General features: G+C 41.0%; 1 protein-coding gene across 1 annotated transcript in view; it reads right to left on the bottom strand.

Moving 5' to 3' along the window:
* Positions 1-6,332: 6,332 nt before the first annotated feature.
* LOC102039968 (cytochrome P450 1B1) overlaps positions 6,333-10,608 on the bottom strand; it is a 5,718-nt gene continuing 1,442 nt past the window's right edge. Inside the window, exon 2 of the mRNA XM_031059789.1 lies at positions 6,333-9,298. Within this exon, the coding sequence (XP_030915649.1) occupies positions 8,608-9,298 (691 nt within the window). The 3' untranslated portion in view covers positions 6,333-8,607. The remainder of the gene's footprint in view (positions 9,299-10,608) is intronic.

Raw genomic sequence — 10,608 nt, 5'->3', positions numbered from 1 at the left:
CAGTTCATTCTGGACAGAGAGATCCTCTCTATTATGTGCTGAAGCAGGGAGCATAAAATCCAGTTCAAAACAGCAGGAGATGGGCACTCATGCTGTCTTATATGGCCTTTCTCTCTTCCTGCCTGTGGGGATGCCTCCTAAAGAAAGCGAAGGGAAGCATCTTCTCATCCAGTAGGAGTGGGGAAGGATGCTGTGGAAGAACACTTCCTAGGAACAACAATGTGTTTCCCAGGGTTTTGCCCATATGGGCTTAACTTTAAGAAGAAAGGGAAGTGAACCTAGTGGTAAATAAATTTGCTATGTGTTTACTGTAAAAAATCTGAAGGAAAATGCTTATAGCACTGTGGGTAATCGTTATTAACATGAAAGTAGAACAACTAGACCAGCTCCAGGAGGCCCTGCTTCATCAGGCTGCCAGGTCAGATGACTTCCAGAGGTTCCTTCTCATCTCCACCAGTCTGTGATTCTTTGACATCAGGTGGTTGGGTTAGACTGTGCAAAATGGCTGAGCTAAACCAGTGTGGTTTATTTCTTCAATCCTTAAGGAAATGTGTCCCACCAGCATAAGAGTATTGGTTTTTTCCTAATCTAACTGCACCACCAATGATGTTCTGTAGCTTAACACTTCCATTGCTAAGCAGGGCAGAACAAAATCTCTAGCATTTGGTGTGGAAGCAGTAGAGGCAGGACATGGCACATCAATAACCTGAATGTCTTTGGTATGAGCAGGCTGGCTGAGGGACAGATGGCACAAATTGACCTTTGCAGGGGAGTGTGTGTTTCACAATCACAATCTGTGGTCCCTAGGGTGCCCTGGGGAGTTGTAGTGAGGATGGGGCTAATTACCATCAGCAGCTGCTCACGTTCTCTCTCCTCACTTTCATTCTCCTCCATGGGATAAAATATTTCTTTCTAGTCTCTTTGGCCTGTTATTTCTCCTCCTTTGATGTGTTCTTCTCATTTCTCAGCTGTCCCAATTTTCCCTATACTTATTCCTCTGAACACAGAGAAATCTTCTTTGCTATTGACCCTGAAGAACAACTGCTTCTATTAGCATATAATCATGTTTAGCTGGATTTCTCCAGAAGGCACAGAGTGCCTTTATCAGAAAAATAAAAATTAGTATCTTTGGCTTGGTTTAAGTGAGATAATTGACTTTTGCCACATAGAGACGTGTGTATTTCAGGGAAGCTTCTGAAGAAAAGAGAGGGATGACAAATCCTCAGGGAGTAACTTGTTCAAAATTACATTAAGACGTTGGCTGTATATGAATGTAAGGATGCAGGAAGCTGTGCTAACTGGAACATTGCTCGGGAAAATGTTATATGCTAACAGCAACACAGTCTGGGGGCTATAAAAAGAGCTAAAGAACTCCAGTCACTTCATTAACTGTCTCTTCATAAATCCTAGGAAAAGCAATCTGTCCTCTTGAGAGCAAAAGCTTAGTATGCAAGCCTCATGCATCTCCTCTGCTTTCACTGTTTCAGTCATTCAGACAGTTGATGGAACATCTACTTATTCCAGGAACTTTCCTTTCTGTTCTGCTGAGCAGTTTTATGGCTTTATGCACAATAAAAACTACTGTACACACTTAACTCTGGGAACAGGCTAGAGCTATTTACTCAAGCAGAAAAGTATTGTATTGGGGTGAGAGATCCCCAGTGAAAATAGGAAAGGAATCTTGCTGGCTTAAGTAAGGCGTGAAGATATTTGAACAGCATTGTATAGTGAATGCATTGTGAGACAAATGTTTTGTATTCTGTTTCTGCTGATGACTTCAAGGAAATTACCTAAACCTTCAAATGTAGAGAACAAGGTTGTTGGTGTGCTGTAAGTCTGCACACACAGGTGCTAAATATATCAGTTTTAATGGCATCAGGAGTAGGGGTTCTTTTGTACAAAGTTTCAGTTCAGGTATGATGTCACTGGAGGATCTGCCTTGGAATTCTGTGGAGAACCTTGTCAATTTAAATATTTATTTATTCTGGATTTTTTTTCTTTCCCTCCTTTATGGAAATTCTTTCTTGTTTGATTTTTTTTAAGACTATTTGTGTAGTTTCTGACCAAAGCCCGGCTGACGGATCTGCCCTCAGCTCACTGTGGCACTGGTGCTCCTCAGGTACTGGAAAGATGCAGGCTGGGCAGGATGTTAGGCACATGAGAGAAAGAATTCTTATATGGAGAAAACTGGTAGAAAACACCTCTTTTGTTTCTGTGCCACCTGGAAGGGTTGCTCAGAAAGCTTCCCTGCAGGGCATATTGTTCTGGAGTGTAGGTTCAGCTCTTCCTCTCTTGTGCCAGAAACAGAGAGATGAACAGAGTTATGTCTTGGAACAAGTTGAAGCACAACGCTGTGTCCCAGCAGCAGTACACACAAATGAAGGGAAGGAAAATGAGCTTTTTTACAATGAGACCAAGGTTCATTTAGGAGTCTCATTTTTTCATTAGGGTAATTATTGTGAAGTTTTAGTTTACTTTCTGGTGGCACATTTTAAAACTTGAATTATCTAAATTTTGTGAACCACAGAAGATTAATAGCCTCACAATTTATGCATTTCCTCTGTAGAGTGAAAAAGTGTAATTAAAAAGAAGATATACAACTGAATTAAATTTTTGAACTGCAGCTTGAAAATACTTCACAGAATACAAAGCATAAAAGAAGCATGGGGTGTTGCTGCATGCTCTTCTGCAGACAATTGCAAACCATACTTGCTTTGTGAAGTCAGACTTTATCTTGCTTGGTTAATCTTGCTTTTGTACTGGGAGCAAGGTGTCTCACTCCACATGTCCACTTCTATTATGATGAGCAGAACAGTCTAGATAAGTGGAGGGTGTTCTGTTATTTTTAGCAGAGAAAATGTGATTATGTGAAATCCCATTTGTTATCATGAGAGGTTTAGAAGACTGTTTCTGCATGATAACAGTTATGCTCTTACCAGAGGTCAGGTTGGGAGAAGGGAGATTGTGGAAATAAAGCCTGGTCTGAGCCACCACTGAAAACATACCAATAATAACAGAGATTAAGCTCAGTTCTGGAGCGTGCCACAATGTATATGCCATTCTTTCCTTGGGGGGTATTGAGTGTGCCTAGATACAGCTGAAGACACAGCTTGCTCAAATAAATGACACTGAGCTGCTCTGAACAGACCCTCTAGATCAGAAATGTTTCTCTCTGGTGTTTTGCCAGCTTCCTCTACTGCTCTGTCTGAATGTCAGGTGGAAGATTCCCCCAAAAGGTGTTCAGACTGTTGCAGATGGGCTGTTTCTTCCTCCTGTTGTTCTCAGGTACTGAGGATGCCAAGGTGAGGAGAATGACAGGCTATCCATGACCTTTTGTTGTAGACCTGTTTTGTTCTCAAATCCTGCAACCAATCCTTCATGTTTAGTTCCACAGCTCTTGTTTCCATGTTTGCTGCCTCCAGATCTATTATTTGACTTAACAGGCAGTCAGGACTTACTTTTTGGACATCCCTTTTTTTCCAAAGCTTTCACAAAAACAATCACTCATCCTGTCTTCAGGCTGCTAAGGTTTGGTCCTGATGCTCTCAGTTTGATGTTCCCTGCCACTGATGTGAATATCTTTAATATCTTACGGATTCTCATCACCCTAACCTTGGCGTATTGTGTCTGTATGTGTATTTACAAGCAATGTAAAATCACCACCTCTCTTTTCCTGGAAATCAGAGACCCTGGGCACACTTCCTTCCCAGCTGAAATCTTGCTGCAGTCCAGACATATATTTTCCTCTGCCAGCTCTCAGCCACTCCAGCAAATGACTCCTACATAGCTCAGCAGTTGATTTATGCACTGTTAATGAGTCCCCTCTAAATCCACTCCCTTCTCTGCCTCTGCCATGTGCACTTGAAACGCCTGAGCATCCTATCCTGAGTTAACTATTCTGATGGATCACTGTCCCCAGACATTCAGCAAAGACCACTTGAGACACTCTTTTCTGATTTGGGTAGTCCCAGCTCTGTGCTTTTGGGCTGGAGCAAGATCTGCTCTAAGTAAGGAAGGACAGGACAACACTAACTAAGCAACAATTTTTTTGGTTCATGAAGCTGTCTGAAAAGATGGCAAAAAGCCCAAAAGTAGAGCTGTCAAAGCATCGACTATAGCTGTCTTAAATGTTCCAGAGTGTCTGTGCGTAACACTGAGCTTGTTTTCACCTGACAGTTAAGTGAGTTGGCCCAGTCTGAGTACAAGTGACTGAAACATGGAAAAAATTCAGCTGCAGAAAACCAGGGTGGTAAACAGCAAAGAAGTTGTTGAAACTTGAATCGTTGTGTCCATTTATACTGTATACCGAAATAACAGCACCATTCAGAATTCAGCCCTTCTCTTCATTCATGAAGAAAGCCAGATCTACTTTCAGTGTCATCCCAAGCTGAATTTGTTATGTGGGCAAATGAAAGATCTGAGTAATGTTTAACCAAATTAAAGATGTGGCAAAGGCAAATGTTAACAGTTTACTTTCCAAGGCTAATTCCTCAATTTTTCTCAGGTAAAATGTGAGTTCCTAATTGCCTAGTCTCTGATTCCTTTTGTTGGATGCTCTGAAACAATTTCCTACAGACAGGCCTACGCATCAGTCCCTGAAACTCACAAGAGTTTGGCTCTGACGCAAAACTAACTGGCGTGGCATTTAGTTGCATTGTGCCATGATTGTGCAGCAGTTGTGTAGATCCTGGACGCCCCACACACACACTTTTACAGCAGTACTTGTTGCTCAGGCTCTGATGAGTCTTTTTCCTTATTGTTGTATTATTGGTATGGATTTCAGCAGCTCTGAACCAACTTCTGCTGAAGCCAGCAAGTTTCCATTGGTTTCATAGGGACAGTAATGGTATGCTTGACTGGTATAAACATATCCCATATCAACTCTGCTAGCTACTAATAGCTCCTACTTGCTCCCCTTCCTTGCTGTGTATTGGGGTGGTCTCACAGCTACCAGCTCTGCAAGAAATGTACGCTTAAGTCCAGGCTTCCTGTTTGGAGGGTTTGTGGGCTTTTTTGCTTTTTATGGTGTTTGTTTTGGTTTATCTCAACCTGAATAAATGATGTTAGTAGAATTCTGGGAGATAGGCTGAGTGTGTGTATGCATGCCCATACACAGAGAAAGCAAGCATTGGATGACATTTGGCTTTCCTAACCCTTGAAATCACTATAACCGGAGCAAGAAGACTTTTAAAGGAGAACTCTTGCCTTGAATACAGCTGCCTAGATTCCTCCTGCTTTTCTTCATGAAGAAAGAGCAACCTGTATTTGTCTGGTATTGCTGTGGTGACCCAGTCACAGGTTGCTGAGGGAGGTACTCCTGGCTTTTACCCAGGACACCTGCACTGAATCAGCTCTGTCCCACTGGCCATGTACACACTGCACGGGCTGTCTCTGGGCACTACACCTACCCCACAGGCTCTTGGCTGTTCCTAGGAGAACTTTGTAAGTTGTCTTCAACTTGTGCTCCTGATTTCACCAACTCAGCCTGAACTTAGATCCTGCTTCCGCAGGGGGAAATATCAGGTGCAAATATCTCAAATCAGAAGGAAACTACTGCTTATCAGTCTGCCCAGCCTCCTGACCCACCCAGATCTTGTTCCACTCCCTTGGGATTAGGGAAAATGTGGTCATTTCTAAGACAGCTCTGAAGTAAGCAGGCTTGTGTAGCACACTGAAGAAAAGACCAGGGGGTGGGGGAGATGCTTCATCATGAAGAAATGCTTTACTTTTTCTGTAACAGCCACCCTTCACCATGGGATTGCCTTCATTTTGTGAGAGGTTGCTCTGCAAGGACATGTCAAGGCCTGTTTGGCTCTGAGATTTCCATTCCTGGCACTCCTGACTATGTACCCAGGCCAAAAGAGCACAAAGTGGTGCCCAGTGTCAGGAATATATAGATGCCAGCAGGGAGGCATCTATAGGAGGGAAAAAGAGAAAGAAAAACAGTCTTTGGGCTTGAAAATAGGGAAGGTGGAAGTAAAATGAAATGCCAGAGGGAAGGACATAGCAGAGGAGATTGTGCAGGCTGAGGAGAGATTAACAGGTATTAGAAAAAAGCAAAAGACATGGGAGAATTCAGATCAATGCTGAGGCAAGCAGCAGGGAATGTTCTTAGCAAGGAGCATTAGGAAGTTGAACACAGATGGCAAGGTATGAAAGGCAGACAGACCTGAGAAGCTGTAAGGGCAGCATGGAGGAAAAAACCTTAAAATCCAGGAATAGGAAGAAGGTGCAAAGTATATGAACAAATATCTAAAATAACAATACTTTCCAAATCGGAAATAATAATTTTCTTTATCTTGATGTTAGAAAGCTGTATATAAACTAAGCAATGGTAGTGTAAGAATAATTTTATTTAATATTTTGGTAACACAATGATACATCTCAAAATTACCATAGAATTTAGCTTGCTAAATGACTGCATACATTCTAAATAAGTGCTACTAAATTTGAGTAACTTCACAGAGTATATGTGGCTTTATGTGACCAACAGCTATATAGTGTGTAACCCCCTGACTGACATGAGCAGTGTGGATGGATTTTGCACTAGTAGCCAATGCAGAGTTAAAGCTTTTGGAAGGATAAAAAATTGCAAAAGACATTTTTTATTAAAATAGGAATTGATGATCCTTGCATTAGAATAGCTATTCAGCTGTAGGTTACATACTTTATTTCTTTTAATAATAGCACTTACAAAGGTACAAGAAAAATTGTCTTACTAGCATTTGATCTAATGTAGATCTCCATATGAAAATGCTGAGTATCTTATAAAGCTTTTCACAGATACAGGCTAAGTTCTGGGATATCACAAACTTGTACATAATTCAGAAAAACACCTGAGGTTACTCCATGTGTACGTAGCAGAAAGATTTTTTTAGCTCTAAAACAGATGATAGATGCCATATGAAGCTTGAGAATTTAAGTAGGTACATTATTACTGTATGGGGTTACAGAGCAGTGCTTGCAGGCTTGGTTCAGGTTTTTAAATCAGTAGCAAACTTGTACTTTAGATTGGGATTATGTTGTTAAACCAGCTTTTCCCAGTGCCCGTAGGAGCTCTGTCCCTATGCCAGCGTGACTAGGACTGGCCATCTATCAGAAGTCACAGTGCAAATCTTACTTGCTTAGGTCTCAGCAGAGCTACTTCACTGTGTAGCACTGTAACCTTGTTTTTCTGGCTCTACCAATACCTTATCTGGTGCTCGGTTGGGCACAACAAGTCATGTGAGGTACTCTCATGTCTGATGGATTTCAAATGTAATTGAAGGTGATCTGCAGCTCCCAAGAAGTGCCCAACACTTTTCAAATCAGGCATTTATGTAGGGCTGTTTGCTTTCTAGAGAAATATGCAGCTTTGTGAAACAAACATTAGCTGGAGGTTCAATGTCATAAAGTTTCATGTGTGTTTTACTTTAAAATAAGAGGTATTTTTTAAAAAAAGTTTATGAACTTTGCTTCACAAATATTGTAAAAGTACTTTTTGTTCAGTTAATGGGTACTTTAATTAGGACATGTAATGTTAATTTTCCTTCTGAGACACTGTTCCAAACAAATTGTACTAAAAGTACAGAGTTGATTTTCAGATATACTATTTAAGTCAACCTAACAGAATGACTAGTGAGTAGAGGTATTATTTGCTGTATGCTTTACTTGAGGCTTGTGGCATTAACATTTTAATATAAACCCCCCTCAATCTCACTTCTACCTACCTTGGCCAATGTGGATTTTACTAGACTTACCTATGTGCTTAGGGTCAACCACATTAACTCCTTCCTAAAGAAACAAAAAGTTCAGCTGTACCTTTATAAATCGAATTCTTTGTTCATAAACATGCTAATGAAGAGATTCACATGATTTGTATCACCCTTGCCATCTAGTGACAGAAATTCTGATCTTTCAAAACTTTGTGGAAAGTTACTATATTAGGACATTCTGCTAATTTTCATATAAGACATGAATTTTAGTTTCAAACATGCTTACAAGCAAGACTTTTATTGTTTTAGGTATTTATGTAAACATTTTGGAATGCTGAAGGCAAGACTTTACATCGCCATTTTAGCAAAAATCATGTGAACATATATTATTGAGGCATTAACATACATCTCAGCAGCCAGAACACCAGAGCTGCCATGAGCCTATGGCAGTCTCCAGCAGAGTAAATTCAGAAGCAGGCTGCAGTGTTCTGAGCAACTGCTTTTGTTTGTTTTTTAATAAGAGATTTCACTTCTGAATGTGGAGTCACTGAAGGCAAACTTAGAGTTAAGGCATAGCTCATGGAGACATGGAAAGGATTATAGAGACAGTTCCTGGAGATGCTCCAACCAGTCAGTAGATAAAAAGCACTTTATATTGACAACTTCTGTGAACAAGCTAGAAAAGAAAAGGCTTACTTTCAAATTGCATATGTTTTATCATTTAATATATTGCTCCCCTGGCTCTCCTTCTAAAATTAAAAAGATGACTTGAATTGTACCTTGTGCAACTTTTCTTTCTGCTTTCATAATGTGTAGTATTGGCTATGTATCAAAAATATCACCAGAACAAGATATGAGCTATGTAAGTCTAAAAAGAGAGAGGGGGATTATGTGTAGATGCAAGGTTTATTGCTTAGGCATTTGCTGACAGCTGACTTTCACTGGCTGCTTTCTCTGCTTGCAGTCTTTGGACAGCCTGATCGAGCAAATCCATCGTATCTCGGAGCGTAACATTCAAGGTGAATGGCTTAGGTTTAATGGTCAGCCCGTAGGTAAAGTCCATTTTAGGGTCCTCGTTTGGATTAGCAGTGAAATTGCACTGATGCACCAGTATGGAGGTAAAGAGAAAGAGCTGCACCTTGGATAACTCCTCCCCAATACACCGACGCTTCCCCAGTGAGAAAATCATCACGCTGCTCGTAAGATCTTTATTGATGAACCCATTCTCATCCAGGAATCTTGTTGGATCAAAATCCTCGGGGTTGGACCATTTTGCTGGGTCATGATTCACTGACCACTGATTGACAAAGATGACGGTGTCCTTGGGAATGAGGTAGCCCATGATGAAGGTGTTGGTTGTGGTGGCGTGTGGGATAGTCACAGGCACAAAGCTGCTGAAACGCATGGATTCGTACAGGAAAGCCATGATGTAGGGCAGGTGAGGCTGATCTTCAACACACGGCAGACGGTCTCTTCCAACAATCCTATCCACCTCTTCTTGCATTTTAGCCTGCACTTTTGGGTACCTGTCATTGAAAGCAAAATGTGTGCACATACATAACACTTTCAAAGATTTTTTCTTACAAATAATCCTTGCTGCAAACATTTTTCACAGAATCTCACTGCTATCCTAAATGATGCAGTTTGAGCAGAGTTTAAATGTATTTCAGGAATGTGTAGTTGAAAACTTAGAGAAAAAAACAAACTTCTCGTGCACTGGTGTAATTTTAGATTTGCTCAGTTTTTACTTTAATATCCCATGTAACTGATTCTCCACATAAAAAACAACAATAACCTAAAGTATGCTGAAACTGAATTTTCTGATCCAACTTTGAAAATTAATTCTAAAACTAGAATTACTTCTCTCTTCTAAGTATTGCATTTTCCATGGGAACAAGAATTTTCCAACTCTGTATGTGACTTTTAAAAGTTAGCATGGAGTTTGTTATCACTAGACATAATTCATACCTTTGAAAGCCTGCAGGTTTCTTAGTTAGAAAAAAAAATCTCAATTATTAAATTGTCAGAATGGCTTTATGAGCTTCCCACTTTTAGTTTGAGAAGACATTTTCTAATTAATATCAAATTATGTTTTCTCAATAATGTATTTAAAGCTGACTGTCTTGAAGTCTGGACAGTTTGGAAGGCTACAACAGTAACCAAACAAGATCCAAATGTTAATACACCTTGTGCTTGTCTAAAAGCACATATTCTGCCCAGGACCCTTCATTTACTTTAAGTATTCAAGTTTGGCTTCTACATCCTTGCTTCTTCCTGCTGCAGCAGACTCACATGTCAAATGCTGGGCAAACATGAGAAATGGGGAGAAACCCAAAAGTTATGTGAACACTGGGGCATCACAACCTTTGCTGGAGTGTTAAATATTTGCCTGTTTTTCAAGAAGCGACTGAGTAGATAATGTTTGCATATGCCTACAAATTAAGCAGGCAATGACAGGAAAAGCCAGAATAGGCAAGAGAGTCGGCACCTTCTCTTAAACCACCTCCCCTCTCTGAGTTTCCCCGGCGGACAGGCCGGTGCCAGGGCGGCTGCCTAAGGGGTCTGCCTTGCCCAGTCACGCAATGGCAAGGAAGGCATACAGCACGGCAGCTCAGCATAATAGCGGGTTTGTAAAGCGGTGCACGAACTCTTTGCCGTGCTTAAGCAGTTGTTATCCTGTTCCTATGATCTCCTTGATCTTGACCTGCTAAAATCTGTTACTTTCAGGTTTTACTCGGCTGCCTTTCTGCCAGCCTCTCCTTATACACCATAACCCGACCGCCTGAGTAGGGTGGGATTTATTTTCTTTTATACTTCCTTATCTCTTTCTGGCAGGTTTCCCAGAGCTTCCGTGTTAGTTAATCGGAGGCCGCTGAGGCAGCCGGCGCTGCTCGGGCTGGCGCTGCCCGGTCTC

This window comes from Geospiza fortis, unplaced genomic scaffold, assembly GCF_000277835.1.
Source record: "Geospiza fortis unplaced genomic scaffold, GeoFor_1.0 scaffold41, whole genome shotgun sequence".
Taxonomy (NCBI): domain Eukaryota; kingdom Metazoa; phylum Chordata; class Aves; order Passeriformes; family Thraupidae; genus Geospiza; species Geospiza fortis.
This window is presented reverse-complemented; position numbering and strand designations above follow the sequence as displayed.